This window comes from Scyliorhinus canicula, chromosome 13, assembly GCF_902713615.1.
Source record: "Scyliorhinus canicula chromosome 13, sScyCan1.1, whole genome shotgun sequence".
Classification (NCBI taxonomy): domain Eukaryota; kingdom Metazoa; phylum Chordata; class Chondrichthyes; order Carcharhiniformes; family Scyliorhinidae; genus Scyliorhinus; species Scyliorhinus canicula.
Window position 1 is genome coordinate 40,070,310 of NC_052158.1, and position 17,158 is coordinate 40,087,467.

Genomic DNA, 17,158 nt, shown 5'->3' on the forward strand with positions numbered 1-17,158 from the left:
GTGAATTCACAGTGAGATTGTGGAGACCTCATCCAGCAGCTCCAGTGTAAAGAGAGGAGACACTGGGACCCTGGGACCCTGGACTCCCCCCTCACAGTGAGATTGTAGAGACCTCGTCCAGCAGCTCCAGTGTAAAGAGAGGAGACACTGGGATCTGTGTTGTTCCTCGTGTCTTAATAAAGCTCGTAGTCTCAAATGTGGAGAAGATGCTTTATTGTGAATTCGTTCTCTCTTCAGAGCTTTACCTACGGCTACCTCAAGTGCTACTAGCTGGTGTGCCTGTCCCTGCTACGAGTTTCTGCCTTCTGTGAAGTGTGTCCTAACTCCTGTCCCGGTCTATTTATATGGCTCTCCAGTGCTCCCTCTAGTGTTTGCTCAGTTGTATTGCATCTAGTTAACTTGTGATCACCACATCCCCCTTTTTCTCTTTACATATTTTCTGTACATCGTTAAAGAAAATTATACAAAACAGTTACTTACGATATGCGTATCTATACAAGTGATGGTGCTATTGCATATTTTTTTTTTACAAAGCCAATGTATTTATGAGTCCAATCTTAATAAAACATTTATGGGTCCAAACTTGATGAATTTGTTCAGTTTTTTTTTTTTCTTTTTGTTGTTGATGACATGGTGATATTGATATTGCAACTCCGTTGTGAATGTTGTTGGTGTTCCTTGTTATTTTAAGTACCCAATGCGTCATCCCGAGGTGTTTGCATGGTCACATCACTGATGTTGACTGGCATGGACTGTTTTTTTCTGTGCTTGTGGTATTGATTTATTATCTCATCCGCCTTGGATGCTGGTGTGCTTGCTTGTTCTGGAGCAGATGTGAGTTTGTGCGATTCGTTGTCATCCCATGACATGTTTGTAGTCTTGTCATCGTTTTGCAGTGTGCTGTGGCATTGTCCTTCATGTACTGAGTAGTACCATTGTGTACAAGTCGTTGTTTCATTGCTGTTGTTTCTGTCGTTCCTGTCTTTGTTGTTTTCGTTGCCGTACTTGTTGCTGTTTTTGTCGTTTCTGTCTTTGGTGTTGTCGCTGTCGTTGTTCCTGACTTTGTTGTTTTCGGTGCCGTTCTTGTTGCTGTTCTTGTCGTTTCTGTCTTTGGTGTTGTCGCTACCTTTGTTCCTGACTTTGTTGTTTTCGTTGCCGTTCTTGTTGTTTCTGTCTCTGTCGTTGTCGCTATCTTTGTGCCTGACTTTGTTGTTTGTCTTGTCGCGCTTCATGTTGCTTTTGTTCTTGCTGTTGTTGTTCTCGTTTCTGCTGTGCTTCTTGCTATTGTTGTTGGTCTTGTCGCGCTTCATGTTGCTTTTGTTCTTGCTGTTGTTGTTTTAGTTTCTGCTGTGCTTCTTTTGACGTTTGTTTTTCTTGTTATACTCTATGAGTGTCCCGTGTGGATAATTTGAGTCATTGAACATTTCGTCTCGAGAATGGTGAGACTGATCTGATGTTGCATCGGTGCTGGTGACATCAATCATTTGTGGAGGATTTGATTCCTCATCTTTGCTTTCTTGGTGCTCCTCTTCTGGAGTCAACTTCTTCTCGATTTCATTTGACGCGGTGTCTCTGGATTCTTGGCGCTCCTCGTCTGGAGTCAAAAACTTCATGATTACAATTGACGTGGTGTCTGTGGACTCTTGGCGCTCCTCTTCTGGAGTCCAAATCTTCATGATTTCTGTTGATGTTGTCTCACTGGACTCCAGGTGCTCCTCTTCTGGAGTCAAAATCTGCATGGTTTCTGTTGGCGTGGTCTCTCTGGACTCCAGGTGCTCCTCTTCTGGAGTCAAAATCTGCATGTTTTCTTTCGGCGTTGTCTCTCTGGACTGTTGGGTGGCCCGACTCTGTGCTTCTGTACAGACAAGCTGAGAACTGTCAGTCTCGCTGTGATCCTGTACGTCGAGTGTGATCACCTTGTCACTGTTTTCGCATGCAGTAGGTAGAGGTACATTGTCTTCTTCTTGTACATGTGAGCTTGTTAGACTTTCATAGTCTGCTTGTGGTTGCTCAGATACGGCGGGTTGACCTTCATGGTCTTGTTCATGCATGGTGTCAGTGGTTAGATGTACGTTGTCTTCTTCTTGTTCATGTGAGCTTGGTAGACTTTCATAGTCTGCTTGCGGTTGCTCAGATACAGCGGGTTTACCTTCATGGTCTTGTTCATGCATGGTGTTCGCCAGGGAGTGTTTGCTTGCATCCCTGTTGGAGTCTTTCATCACTCGCACTGTGGAGCCTGTCATCGCTCGCTCTGTGGAGCCTGTCATCGCTCGCTCTGTGGAGTCTTTCTGTGCTCTCTGTGTGGCGTCGTCTTCGTCTTGGGTATTGCTGTCATCCAATGTATCGACGAGCTGCCATGGCATCATGGTGTTGGATTCATCTACCACGAGTAGATTCGTGTTGAGCTTTGCAACGGTGTCGCTGATGCTGTGATCAGCATATCCAAATAACTCAGCCATCTCTGAGTAGTATTCTTTGAAACCCAAATCATCTTGGTTGGCTTCTTCTACCACGAGTTGATTCGTGTTGAACTTTGCGACCGTGTCGCTGATGCTGTGATTAGCATATCCGACTGACTCAGCTATGTCTGAGTAGTATTCTTCGAAAACCAAATCATCTTGGTTGGATTCTTCTACCACGAGTTGATTCGTGTTGAACTTTGCGACCGTGTCGCTGATGCTGTGATAAGCATATCCGACTGACTCAGCCATGTCTAAGAGGTAATCTTCGAAAAACAAATCATCGTTTGTTGTTTCGGAATTCTTTTTGTTCTCTTCACTTTGGGTGGTGCAGACTGCTTTTTTCAGGGTGTTGTGCGAGTTATTTTTAACTGCTGGTTTAAGTTCAGGCGTTTTTCTGTGTTCTGAGGCAAGAAAATTTGCTTTTACCACTTTAAGTGTCTTGTTTTCAATTTTCGGGCATTTCCCTTTTAAGTGGGCGTGGTCGGGATGCTCAGGCGTCATGACGTCACGCGTAGGAATTAATTGCGCATGCGCAAATCGGCCTTCCTCCTTCACTGTGCGGTTTTGTGTCCATTGCGCATGCGCGACTTGCGCATGCGCATAATGATCCGCGACCAAAACTTTTTTAGACTGCGCATGCGCGGCTTGCGCATGCGCATAACGATCGGCACCGCGACCTTTTTTAAACTGCGCATGCGCGGCTTCCGGTTCCGGCGCATGCGTAGACGCAATTTGTAGTTTTTTGCTTGCCCGAGACTGCAAAATGTGCTCCGACGCCATTTTATCGCGGATTTCAGCGTTTTTTTCTTTCTAAAAGTTGTAAATTACCTTTTCTTTCCGATCTGGACTGGATTTCAGCGTTTTGGCATTGTGAAAAATTCATGTTATTTCTTCTTTTTGATCTGTACTTTTCATTCACGATCTCTTGTTCTTTTCGTGATTTTTTAAGTTTTGCATCACTCAGTCTCTGTGCAGTTTGGCCTCTGAGCATGCCTTGCTGTTCAAATTCCTTACAGTACTCTTCGAATTTGTTTAGTATTGTTTGTAAGCTGTTTCTGTCTTCACCTTTTGAGTATTTAAATCCATTATAAACTTTCGTAGCTTCATGTCCTTCGATGAGAATTGCTATTTTAATTTCGTCTGAGGCTGCTTCTGCATCATATGCTATGATACCGAAATCGAACCATTGTTTAAACCGTTTCCAGACACTTCTTACATTTCCAGTCGTGTCCAGCAGAAGTGGGAATCCAAGGCACATCCTCCCATCAGCAATGTCTTCCCAAGTCGAATGTCCAGTAGGAGATTTCCATGCCATTTTGTTCTTTCTGTGTCTGCCACTGAGTTGTCCCATAGTAAGCGTCTGAAGCCACTCCTGGGTACCATGTGTTGTTCCTCGTGTCTTAATAAAGCTCGTAGTCTGAAATGTGGAGAACATGCTTTATTGTGAATTCGTTCTCTCTTCAGACCTTTACCTACGGCTACCTCAAGTGCTACTAGCTGGTGTGTCTGTCCCTGCTACGATTTCTGCCTTCTGTGAAGTGTGTCCTCACTTCCTGTCCCGGTTTATTTATATGGCTCTCCCGTGATCCCTCTAGTGTTTGCTCAGTTGTATTGCATCTAGTTAACTTGTGATCACCACAGGATCCTGTACTCCCCCCTCACAGTGAGATTGAAGAGACCTCGTCCAGCAGCTCCAGTGTAAAGAGAGGAGACACTGGGACCCTGGACTCCCCCCTCACAGTGAGATTGAAGAGACCTCGTCCAGCAGCTCCAGTGTAAAGAGAGGAGACACTGGGACCCTGGGCTCCCCCCTCACAGTGAGATTGAAGAGACCTCGTCCAGCAGCTCCAGTGTAAAGAGAGGAGACACTGGGACCCTGGACTCCCCCCTCACAGTGAGATTGAAGATACCTCGTCCAGCAGCTCCAGTGTAAAGCGAGGAGACACTGGGACCCTGGGCTCCCCCCTCACAGTGAGATTGAAGAGACCTCGTCCAGCAGCTCCAGTGTAAAGCGAGGAGACACTGGGACCCTGGGCTCCCCCCTCACAGTGAGATTGAAGAGACCTCGTCCAGCAGCTCCAGTGTAAAGAGAGGAGACACTGGGATCCTGGACTCCCCCCTCCTGGACATTATCAACCATCACACTAAACAGAAAAGTGAAATAAATATCTTGGTGTTTCTGTGTTGGTTTGGGGAAGACTTGTTGGGTAGTTTGGGATAATTTCACACTCTCTCTGTGTAGGGTGTGGATAAGAGATCTTTGCAAACACTTGGTGAGTGCGTCTCCAATGGCAACTGAACTTTACCCCCATGTGACATCATCAAACTATAATTCACCCATCAACAAGGTCCTCACTCCATAACCTACTAAATCATCAATTTAAATTTCAATGATGAAATATCAAGAAATATACAACCCTGTCAGATTGTGTGAAATGATTCAGTTTGTTTCCACATTGCTGTGTGGACCATGGTACAGAGCTGTTAGCTTTCACATCTCTGTGACCTCCTTCCACACCAACACACTGACTTTCTGAGGTTCCCTACACTTATCGGTCTGGAGTTCTCACGAGGAGAGGTGCGGTGTATTGATCACCCCTACCATGGCGGTGGGCTAACTGAGAGGAGAGTGGGATTCCGCTCCTTACTGGGAGGAATTCCTGCCCTCGGGAGCTGCTGTCCAATCTGCTTCACCGTCACCTCCATTAGTCCCAGCAGCACCACCACTGAGTAGTGGTCACTGCTGGGACTGCAAGCAGGCCCCAGGTTGGAGACAGGCAGGGTGTGTGGTGATGTGTTTGGCAGGTTGGTTTGATGTGGACTGCACTTGATGCAGAGAAGCTAGAAACAGACGTCTAACACTGGAGAAGATCCAACACTATTTTATTCAACTATAGAACTGCTATACATATTCAGCTGTGGGTCGACACTATACTGATCTGACTGGAGACCTTGTAGTAGCCTGACCAGACTTACTAGCTACAGCATGGTGTTTGCACTGGCTAGCTCGTGGACTCTGACTGTCTCAGTACCTGGGAGAGGGAGTCCAGAGAGAGCAGGGAACCTAGTGCCCTCTGGCTTTATAGTGGTAGTGTCCTGTCTGGTGATTGGCTGCACTGTGCTGTATGCTTACTGGTCATCCTGTGTATCAATCACTGCCTGTCTGCATCTCATTATATCCATGAGTAGATATAATGACATGTGGATAAAGGTGTGAGGAGGGATCCTGGAGTCTATGGAGGGGAGCGAGGGTGTGCTGGAGGCAATGTAGGGGGAACAAATTGGGGGCTAACATCTTGGAAGATGACCCAATATGATCCCCAAATGAAGCCCTTCCTGGTTTTGACACAAAATTTAAAATAACTATTTTCTCTCTCTCTCGTCTGCCTGCCTACACCAACTGCGGGCAACATAATATTTGGGCCAATTGCCTTGTTAACAAGTTCAATTTTCCATCACGGTCCATCTAAAGCACTGTGGACAGTATTGGTCTGTTTATTTAATGAAGCTTCTAAATGTGTTGGAAGTTATTCAGAGAAGGTTTACTGGACTAATACCCGGAATGGCCGGGTGGTTTGATGAGAGTTTGGACAGGCTGGTGTGATGATCAGTGTATCATTTATATTTCTGTGTAGGTCAGGGTAAGCTGTGTCTGTGGGTGTCTAAGGTTAATCACAGGAGGGGTTGGTGGAGTCATATTGTCTGCAGAATCTAACAGATAAAATACTAAAGGTAACATTCTTCTTTTCTCTCTCAGAGATTGTGTCTCTGGAACTCTCTTCCTGAACAGGAAGAGGAAGCTGAGCCTTTGAATATTTTTAAGGCAGAACGAGGTAGATTGTTGCTGAACAAGGGGGTGAAAGGTTATCGGGGTCAGCAGGAATGTGGGAATGAGGTTACAATCAGATCAGCCATGATCTTTTTGAAGATGGAACAGGCTCGAGGGGTCGAGTGGCCTACTCCTGTTCCTTGGTCATATGTTTGTACGTAGAGCTGTTCACACTCACAGTCTCTGTGACCTCCTTCCTCACCAAGACACTAACTTTCTGAGGTTCTCTATGCTTCTCATTACTGAGAAGCTGGTCACACTTCACCCTCACCTCATTGGGAAATGTCTTGGAGTTTGATTCACTAAAGTTATGAGACGTCTTCCTCTCCTCTGTCTCTCGCTGTCATCTTCTTTTCTGTAAACAGGTGAATCAATGCTGATGGGAAGCAGTGAATGATGCTGATATTTGGGATGAACTCAGCCAGTTCACATTGAATTGAACCTCAACAAGTTCCCATTCCAAGGGTCACAAGCTGCTGAGTGAATGAATTAAACCTTTCTTGTGAAATCAGTAAAGAAGAATTCAGACAAGTCAAACACTGATAATTATTTATTGACTGGAAACCACAATTATCAGTTATCACAGAGAAACATTGATGATATAAATAATTACAGACTATTTTCCATAAATATATTTTAGCTCTAAAATGTATAAAAAGTTAATGAAAGAACAGGTTACATATGACATCACATAAAGTGTAAAATAGTCCAGTTCCATCAATATAAAATGTGGCTCTCTGAGTTTCGACTGTGAGAGGCGTCACGTTGCTGATACTGGATGGAAAGCCTACTTCAGAAAGTCTCACTTGAAGAATCAGGATCCCAACCTGGTGTCTCTGGGATCCATTGTTCAATCAGTGGAAACACATTCCCAGGAAAAATTGATCTCAATCATCAAAGAACTGAGTGTAAACAATGAGCTGTAATTCTGTGTGTCTGCGGAGATATGGAAGGATGGATAATGATGTCCAGGTTCAGACTAGAACACGCCAATCCCGTTATTCATCAATGAAACCCCGGGAATGTCCTGCAGTGGAGCCCAGTAAACCCACGAGGTAAGGAATGGAGAGAAACAAGACAATCGGTTCAGGGTCAGGAGGGAGTGAAATTAGTCTGACAGGTTTAACAGTGTCTGGGAGAGTGAGACAGGGTCAGGCGGGAGTGAAATTAGTCTGACAGGTTTAACAGTGTCTGGGAGGGTGAGACAGGGTCAGGAGGGAGTGAAATTAGTCTGACAGGTTTAACAGTGTCTGGGAGGGTGAGACAGGGTCAGGAGGGAGTGAAATTAGTCTGACAGGTTTTAACAGTGTCTGGGAGGGTGAGACAGGGTCAGGAGGGAGTGAAATTAGTCTGACAGGTTTAACAGTGTCTGGGAGAGTGAGACAGGGGCAGGAGGGAGTGAAATTAGTCTGACAGGTTTAACAATGTCTGGGAGAGTGAGACAGGGTCAGGAGGGAGTGAAATTAGTCTGATAGGTTTAACAGTGTCTGGGAGAGTGAGACAGGGTCAGGAGGGAGTGAAATTAGTCTGACAGGTTTAACAGTGTCTGGGAGAGTGAGACAGGGTCAGGAGGGAGTGAAATTAGTCTGACAGGTTTAACAGTGTCTGGGAGAGTGAGACAGGGTCAGGAAGGGAGTGAAATTAGTCTGACAGGTTTTAACAGTGTCTGGGAGGGTGAGACAGGGTCAGGAGGGAGTGAAATTAGTCTGACAGGTTTAACAGTGTCTGGGAGAGTGAGACAGGGTCAGGAGGAAAGCGATGTCCATGGGAAATAAAGTAAAATTTCACTTACTGAATCATGAAGGTTCTGGAACAGGGACATCAGAAGCTGAGGAAATAAAAACAAAATGTAAGAAATGGAATAAAATATCAAAATTGAGAGTGAGATTTTCTATGGGTGCGATTCAACTAAATGGGGTCAAAGTCCCTCAGTGAGTGTGTTTAGCCGTGTGTTTCCCAGCGTTCACATCGCTGAGAAACACGCGGCCAATCAACATTACTCACATTGAAAAAGGTGCCCCAGTGGGAACGGGTGGGTGAGGCTGCAGGTCGCCCCGCTTCCTGCACTGAGGAGCTACACTTCCCACATCTCCTCAGTATAGCAAAAGATCAGGACCACATTTAAAAATGTTGTCCCGAGCTCCGAGGCCCCCAGAGTAACCCCCAAACTCCACATTCCCCCCCCCCCCCTCCAGCCTGAACGCAGTGTGGAGAGTTCTCCGCCCTCCCCCCGCACCCTACAACACTCACGCAGGTACCCCCAGCCCGATCACGTGCGTGCATAAAATGCCAGCTTGGCACCTTGGACTGCCAAACCGGGAACACCCCTGCCAGCTGGCAGTGCCACCCAGGCACCTTGGCAGTGCCAGGCTGGCACCTGCAGTACCAGGCCACCACCTTGTCCAAAGGGAATGCAGCTGGGCGTCTCTGAGCCCCTTGGAGGGTGAGGGAGTGGAGGGTGAGAGAGTGGAGGGTGAGGGAGTGGAGGGTGAGGGAGTGGAGGGTGAGAGAGTGGAGGGTGAGGGAGTGGTGAGAGAGTGGAGGGTGAGGGAGTGGAGGGTGAGGGAGTGGAGGGTGAGGGAGTGGAGGGTGAGGGAGTGGAGGGTGAGGGAGTGGAGGGTGAGGGATTGGAGGGTGAGGGATTGGAGGGTGAGGGAGTGGAGAATGCAGGAGTGGAGGGTGAGGGAGTGGAGGGTGAGGGAGTGGAGGGTGAGGGAGTGGAGGGTGAGAGAGTGGAGAATGCAGGAGTGGAGGGCGAGGCTTTGGTGGGTCTCAGTTACCCCTGTGTAACCCTGACTTATTCCGAGGAAAAAGTAATTTGACTATTTTCAATCCCGTCTATTTGCTTCCCAACAATCTGTCCCTCAGTCACTTACTGTGAGCTGTTGTGTAGATCACACTCGGTGAATCTGGAGAAGTAAAATAAATGTCAGTTAGAATGGGGAATAATCCATTATCAGAGAGTGAGAACATAACAAGTGTGAGGGAATGGAGATTGTGTGAGAAATACTCATTCCCACACTCCCCTCCATCCTTACACTTTATGGGGATCCGGTAAACAGAACATGGAACAATACAGCACAGAACAGGCCCTTCGGCCCATAATGTTGTGCCGAACCTTTGTTCTAGATTAATCATAGATTATCAGAGAATTTACTGTGCAGAAGGAGGCCATTCGGCCCATCGAATCTGCACCGGCTCTTGGAAAGAGCACCCTACCCAAGGTCAACACCTGCACCCTATCCCCATAACCCAGTAACCCCACCCAACACTAAGGGCAATTTTGGACACTGAGGGCAATTTATCATGGCCAATCCACCTCACCCGCACATCTTTGGACTGTGGGAGGAAACCGGAGCACCCGGAGGAAACCCACGCACACACGGGGAGGATGTGCAGACTCCGCACAGACAGTGACCCAAGCCGGAATCGAACCTGGGACCCTGGAGCTGTGAAGCAATTGTGCTATCCACAATGCTACCGTGCTGCCCTTAAGAACAAATTAATCTACACTCCATCATTCTACCGTAATCCATGTACCTATCCAATAGACGCTTGAAGGTCCCTAATGTTTCTGACTCAGCTACTCCCACAGGCAGTGCATTCCATGCCCTCAACGAGAACAAAGAAAATTACAGCACAGGAACAGGCCCTTCAGCCCTTCCAGCCTGCGCTGATCCAGATCCTTTATGTAAACCTGTCGCCTATTTTCCAAGGATCTACTTCCCTCTTTTCCCTTTGTTGCCCGTGCCACGTGATAGCGAGGCTAGGAATAGGGAGAGAGTGCAGTTGAACACGTGGCTGCAGGAATGGTGTAGGAGGGAGGGCTTCAGGTATTTGGATAATTGGAGCGCATTCTGGGGAAGGTGGGACCTGTACAAGCAGGACGGGTTGCATCTGAACCAGAGGGGCACCAATATCCTGGGAGGGAGGTTTTCTAGTACTCTTCGGGAGGGTTTAAGCTAATTTAGCAGGGGAATGGGAACCGGATTTGTAGTCCAGCAACTAAGGAAGCCGATATTCAGGACGCCAAAGGGTGTAGTGACGCAGTGGGGAAGGTAACAATGACAAAGGAGAGTACTTGCAGGCAAGGAGATTGGTTGAAGTGTGTGTACTTCAATGCAAGAAGCATCAGGAATAAGGAGGGTGAACTTAAGGCATGGATCGGTACTTGGGACTACGATGTGGTGGCCATCACGGAAACTTGGATAGAAGAGGGGCAGAAATGGTTGTTGGAGGTCCCTGGTTATAGATGTTTCAATAAGATTAGAACATAGAACATAGAACAGTACAGCACAGAACAGGCCCTTCGGCCCTCAATGTTGTGCCGAGCCATGATCACCCTACTCAAACCCACGTATCCACCCTATACCCGTAACCCAACAACCCCCCCCCTTAACCTTACTTTTATTAGGACACTACGGGCAATTTAGCATGGCCAATCCACCTAACCCGCACATCTTTGGACTGTGGAAGGAAACCGGAGCACCCGGAGGAAACCCACGCACACAGGGGGAGGACGTGCAGACTCCACACAGACAGTGACCCAGCCGGGAATCGAACCTGGGACCCTGGAGCTGTGAAGCATTTATGCTAACCACCATGCTACCCTGCTGCCCCCTAGGGAGGATGGTAAAAGAGGTGAGGGGGGGTGGCATTGTTAATTAGAGATAGTATAACAGCTGCAGAAAGGCAGTTCGAGGAGGATCTGCCTACTGAGGTAGTATGGGTTGAAGTCAGAAATAGGAAAGGAGCAGTCACCTTGTTAGGAGTTTTCTATAGGCCCCCCAATAGCAGCAGAGATGTGGAGGAACAGATTGGGAAACAGATTTTGGAAAGGTGCAGAAGTCACAGGGTAGCAGTCATGGGTGACTTCAACTTCCCAAACATTGAGTGGAAACTCTTTAGATCAAATAGTTTAGATGAGGTAGTGTTTGTGCAGTGTGTCCAGGAAGCTTTTCTAACACAGTATGTAGATTGTCCGACCAGAAGTGAGGCCATATTGGATTTGGTACTTGGTAATGAACAAGGCAGGTGATAGATTTGTTAGTGGGGGATCATTTTGGAGGTAGTGACCACAATTCTGTGACTTTCACTTTAGTAATGGAGAGGGATAGGTGCGTGCAACAGGGCAAGGTTTACAAGTGGGGGAAGGGTAAATACAATGCTTTCAGACAAGAATTGAAGTGCATAAGTTGGGAACATAGGCTGTCAGGGAAGGACACAAGTGAAATGTGGAACTTGTTCAAGGAACAGGTACTGCGTGTCTTTGATATGTATGTCCCTGTCAGGCAGGGAAGAGATGGTCGAGTGAGGGAACCATGGTTGACAAGAGAGGTTGAATGTCTTGTTAAGTGGAAGAAGGAGACTTATGTAAGGCTGAGGAAACAAGGTTCAGACAGGGCGCTGGAGGGATACAAGATAGCCAGGAGGGAACTGAAGAAAGGGATTAGGAGAGCTAAGAGAGGGCATGAAAAATTTTTGGCGGGTAGGATCAAGGAAAACCCCAAGGCCTTTAACACGTATGTGAGAAATATGAGAATGACTAGAGCGAGGGTAGGTCCGATTAAGGACAGTAGCGGGAGATTGTGTAGTAAGTATGAAGAGATAGGAGAGGTCTTGAACGAGTATTTTTCTTCAGTATTTACAACGACAGGGGCCATATTTTTGGAGAGGACAGTGTAGTACAGACTGGTAAGCTCGAGGAGATACTTGCTAGGAAGGAAGATGTTTTGGGCGTTTTGAAAAACTTGAGGATAGACAAGTCCCCCGGGCCTGACGGGATATATCCAAGGATTCTATGGGAAGCAAGAAATGAAATTGCAGAGCTGTTGGCAATGATCTTTTCGTCATCACTGTCAACAGGGGTGGTACCAGGTGATTGGAGAGTGGCGAATATCATGCCCCTGTTCAAAAAAGGGAATAGGGATAACCCTGGGAATTACAGGCCAGTTAGTCTTACTTCGGTGGTAGGCAAAGTAATGGAAAGGGTACTGAGGGATAGGATTTCTGAGCACCTGGAAAGACACTGCTTGATTAAGGATAGTCAGCATGGATTTGTGAGGGGTATGTCTTGCCTCACAAGTCTTATTGAATTCTTTGAGGAGGTGACCAAACATGTGGATGAAGGTAAAGCAGTGGATGTAGTGTACATGGATTTTAATAAGGCATTTGATAAGGTTCCCATGGTAGGCTTATGCAGAAAGTAAGGAGGCATGGGATAGTGGGAAATTTGGCCAGTTGGATAACGACTGGCTAACCAATAGAAGTCAGAGAGTGGTGGTGAATGGCAAATATTCAACCTGGATCCCAGTTACCAGTGGCGTACCGGAGGGATCAGTTCTGGGACCTCTGCTGTTTGTAATTTTCATTAATAACTTGGATGAGGGAGTTGAACGGTGGGCCAGTAAATTTACAGACGATACGAAGATTGGTGGAGTTGTGGATAGTGAGGAGGGCTGTTGTCGGCTGCAGAGAGACATGGATAGGATGCAGAGCTGGGCTGAGAAGTGGCAGATGGCGATTAACCCTGACAAGTGTGAGGTCGTCCATTTTGGAAGGATAAATATGAGTGCGGAATACAGGGTTAACGGTAGGGTTCTTGGCAATGTGGAGGAGCAGAGAGATCTTGGGGTCCAGGTTCATAGATCTTTGAAAGTTGCCACTCAAGTGGCTAGAGCTGTGAAGAAGGCCTATGGTGTGCTAGCGTTCATTAGCAGAGGGATTGAATTTAAGAGCCGTGAGGTGATGATGCAGTTGTACAAAACCTTGGTAATGCCACATTTGGAATACTGTGTGCAGTCCTAGTTGCCTCATTTTAGGAAGGATGTGGAAGCTTTGGAAAAGATGTGATAGCACTGGAAAGGGGTAGAGGAGAATTACCGGGATGTTGCCTGGAATGGAAAGTAGGTCTTACGAGGAAAGGTTGAGGGTGCTCGGCCTTTTCTCATTAGAACGGAGAAGGATGAGGGGCGACTTGATAGAGGTTTATAAGATGATCGGGGAATAGATAGAGTAGACAGTCAGAGACTTTTTCCCCGGGTGGAACAAACCATTACAAGGGGACATAAATTTAAGGTGAATGGTGGAAGATATAGGGGGGATGACAGAGGTAGGTTCTTTACCCAGAGAGTAGCCGTGTTATGTTCCTCGACCAGTGTTATGCTCCTCGTGCTCAATGTGGGAGTTCAGGGACGCGGCCGATGCCCCTGACCCCTTCATGTGCGGGAAGTGTGTCCAGCTGCAGCTCCTGTTAGACCGCATGGTGGCTCTGGAGCTGCGGATGGACTCACTTTGGAGCATCCGCGATGCTGAGGAGGTCGTGGATAGCACGCTCAGTGAGTTGGTCACACCGCAGATTAGGATTGGTGACAGAGACAGGTAATGGGTGACTAAAAGGCAGAGAAAGAGCAGGAAGGCAGTGCAGGTGTCCCCTGCGGTCATCTCCCTGAAAACAGGTATACCGTTTTGGATACTGTTGGGGGAGATGACTCACCAGGGGAAGGCAGTAGTAGCCAGGCTCATGGCACCGTGGCTGGCTCTGCTGCACAGAAGGGCGGGAAAAAGACTGGCAGGGCTATAGTCATAGGGGATTCAATTGTAAGGGGCGTAGACAGGCATTTCTGTGGTCGGAAACGTGACTCCCGAATGGTATGTTGCCTCCCGGGTGCACGGGTCAGAGATGTCTCAGATCGGCTGCAGGGAATACTGAAGGGGGAGGGTGAACAGCCACCTGTCGTGGTGCATATAGGCACCAACGATATAGGTAAAAAACAGGATGAGGTCTTGCAATCAGAATTTAGCGAGTTAAAAAGTAGGACATCAAAGGTAGTAATCTCAGGATTGCTGCCAGTGCCACGAGCCAGTCAGAGTAGAAATTCAAGAATAGTCAGAATGAATACGTGGCTTGAGAGATGGTGCAGGAGGGAGGGGTCCAGGTTTTTGGGACATTGGAACCGGTTCTGGGGCGGTGGGACCATTACAAATCGGATAGTCTACACCTGGGCAGGACTGGAACCAATGTCCGAGGAGGTGCTTTTGCTAACACTGTTGGGGAGGTTTTAAACTAATGTGGCAGGGGGATGCTAACCAGATTAGGAAGTTAGAGGTCAGTAAAGAGGCAGCAACTAAAGCCAGTAAGGTGTTAGATAATAAACTTAATGTGACTAAGGGGACAAGTATACAGGGAAGAGATGATGAACGCAAAGGTACAGGTGGTCTGAGGTGCATTTGTTTTAATGCAAGAAGTATAGCAGGTAAAGTAGATGAACTTAGGGCTTGGATTAGTACCTGGGAATATGATGTTATTGGTATTACTGAGACTTGGTTGAGGGAAGGGCAAGACTGGCAACTAAATATCCCAGGGTATAGATGCTTCAGGAGGGATAGGGAGGGAGGTAAAAGGGGTGAAGGAGTTGCATTACTGGTCAGAGATAATATCACAGCTGTGATTAAGGAGGGCACGATGGAGGATTCGAGCACTGAGGCAATATGGGTAGAGCTAAGAAATAGGAAGGGTGCAGTAACATTGTTGGGAATTTACTACAGGCCTCCCAAAAGCGAGTGTGAAGTAAAGGTACAAATATGTAGACAGATGATAGAAAAATGTAGGAGCAACAGTGTGGTTGTGATGGGAGATTTTAACTTCCCCAACATTGAATGGGACTCATGTAGTGTTGGAGGCGTAGATGGAGCAGAATTTGTAAGGAGCATCCAGGAGAGCTTTTTCAAGCAGTATGTAAATAGTCCAACTCAGGAAGGGGCCATACAGGACCTGGTATTGGGGAATGATCCCAGCCAGGTGGTTGAAGTTTCCATCGGTGATTACTTTGGGAATAGCGACCACAATTCCGTAAGTTTTAGAATACTCATGGACAAAGACGAGAGTGGTCCTAAAGGAAGATTGCTAAATTGGGGAAATGCCAAGTATAACAAAATTTGGCAGAAGCTAGGGAATGTGGATTGGGAGCAACTGTTTAAGGGTAAATCCACATTTGAAATGTGGGAGTCTTTTAAGGAAAGAGTGCAGGACAGACGTGTCCCTGTGAAAATGAGGGATAGAAATGGCAAGATTAGGGAACCATGGATGACGGGTGGAATTGTGAGACTAGCTAAGATGAAAAAGGAAGCACACATAAGATCGAGGCGACTTAAAACTGATGAAGCTTTAGAGGAATATCGGGAAAGTAGGACAAATCTCAAACGCGCAGTAAAGAGGGCTAAAAGGGGTCATGAAATATCTTTGGCGAACAGGGTTAAGGAAAATCCCAAAGCCTTTTATTCGTATATAAGGAGCAAGAGGGTAACGAGAGAAAGGATTGGCCCACTCAAAGACAAAAGAGGGAATTTATGCGTGGAGTCAGAAGAAATGGGTGAGATTCTTAATGAGTACTTTGCATCGGTATTCACCAAGGAGAGGGACATGACGGATGTTGAGGCTATGGATGGATGTTTAAATACACTAGGTCAAGTCGGCATAAGGAAAGGGGACGTTTTGGGTATTCTAAAAGGCATTAAGGTGGACAAGTCCCCAGGACCGGATGGGATCTATCCCAGGTTACTGAGGGAAGCGAGGGTCGAATAGCTGGGGCCTTAACAGATATCTTTGCAGCATCCTTGAGCACGGGTGAGGTCCCTGAGGACTGGAGAATTGCTAGTGTTGTCCCTTTGTTTAAGAAGGGTAGCAGGGATCGGAGGTCTACAGCACAGAAAAGGCCCTTCGGCCCTTCTCCTTGACGCAGGTCAAAAAGAACTATCAAAGTATTTGATTCCCGTTTTCCAGCACTTGGCCCCTGTAGCCCTGGCATCGGAAGTTCACATCTAAATACTTCTGAAATGTTATGAAGGTCTCTGTCTCCAACATCTTTTCAGGCAGTGAGTTCCAAACTCCCACCACCCTCTGGATGAAAAGGTTCTTTCTCACATCCCCTCTAAACCATTTGCCCCTGACCTTAAATCTAAGCCCCCTGGCCATTGATCCCTCCACCAAGGGGAAAGGTTTCTTCCTCTCTACTCTATCTATGCCCCTCACAATTGTATACATCTCACTCATACCCCCATCGGTGTCCTCTGCTCCAAGGAAAACAATCCCAGTCTATCTAATCTCTCTTCATAGCTAAAACTCTCCAGCCCAGGCAACATCCTGGGAAATCTCTTCTGCCCCCTTTCCAGTGTTATCCCATCCCTCCTGGAATGTGGATTCCAGAACTGCACGATACTATAGCTCTGGCCTAACCAATGTTTTATACAGTTCCAGCACACCCTCCCTGGCCGTAAACAAAATGCCTCAGTTAATAAAGGCAAGTATACCATGTGCCTTCTAAACCATTGTACCTGTGAGTGGGAATTAAATCAGTTCATTCAACACAGTGTCCTGTACTCCCAGTACTGGGGATTCCCCCACACTCACTCTGTCCCCTCGGTTCTACATTCCCCTCTCTCTCCCCTCTCAGTGTCCTGTACTCCCAGTACTGGGGATTCCCCCACACTCACTCTGTCCCCTCAGTTCTATATTCCCCTCTCTCTCCCCTCTCAGTGTCCTGTACTCCCAGTACTGGGAGATCCCCCCACACTCACTCTGTCCCCTTAGTTCTACATTCCCCTCTCTCTCCCCTCTCAGTGTCCTGTCCTCCCAGTACTGGGGATTCCCCCCACACTCACTCTGTCCCCTCAGTTCTACATTCCCCTCTCTCTCTCTCTCTCCCCTCTCAGTGTCCTGTACTCCCAGTACTGGGGATTCCCCCAAATCACTCTGTCCCCTTAGTTCTACATTCCCCCTCTCTCTCCCCTCTCAGTGTCCTGTACTACCAGTACTGGGGATCCCTCCACACTCACTCTGTCCCCTCAGTTCTACATTCCCCTCTCTCTC

The 17,158-nt window shown here is 47.3% G+C and overlaps 2 protein-coding genes across 7 annotated transcripts in view; both read right to left on the reverse strand.

The window, feature by feature from the left end:
* LOC119976111 (stonustoxin subunit alpha-like) overlaps window positions 1–17,158 on the reverse strand; it is a 784,268-nt gene that overhangs the window by 475,783 nt on the left and 291,327 nt on the right. The gene's annotated exons all lie outside the window — the stretch shown is intronic.
* LOC119976113 (class I histocompatibility antigen, F10 alpha chain-like) overlaps window positions 6,824–17,158 on the reverse strand; it is a 39,142-nt gene continuing 28,807 nt past the window's right edge. For 2 of the 6 annotated variants that reach the window (XM_038816289.1, XM_038816286.1), the window contains 3 exons: window positions 9,168–9,200; window positions 8,084–8,119; window positions 6,824–7,227 (listed from right to left, as the gene is read on the reverse strand). In XM_038816289.1, the coding sequence (XP_038672217.1) occupies window positions 8,088–8,119; window positions 9,168–9,200 (65 nt within the window). In that variant the 3' untranslated portion in view covers window positions 6,824–7,227; window positions 8,084–8,087. Of the gene's footprint in view, window positions 7,374–8,083; window positions 8,120–9,141; window positions 9,201–17,158 lie in introns of all 6 variants that reach the window. The other 4 variants (XM_038816288.1, XM_038816285.1, XR_005462873.1 and 1 more) reach the window with 3 other exon arrangements.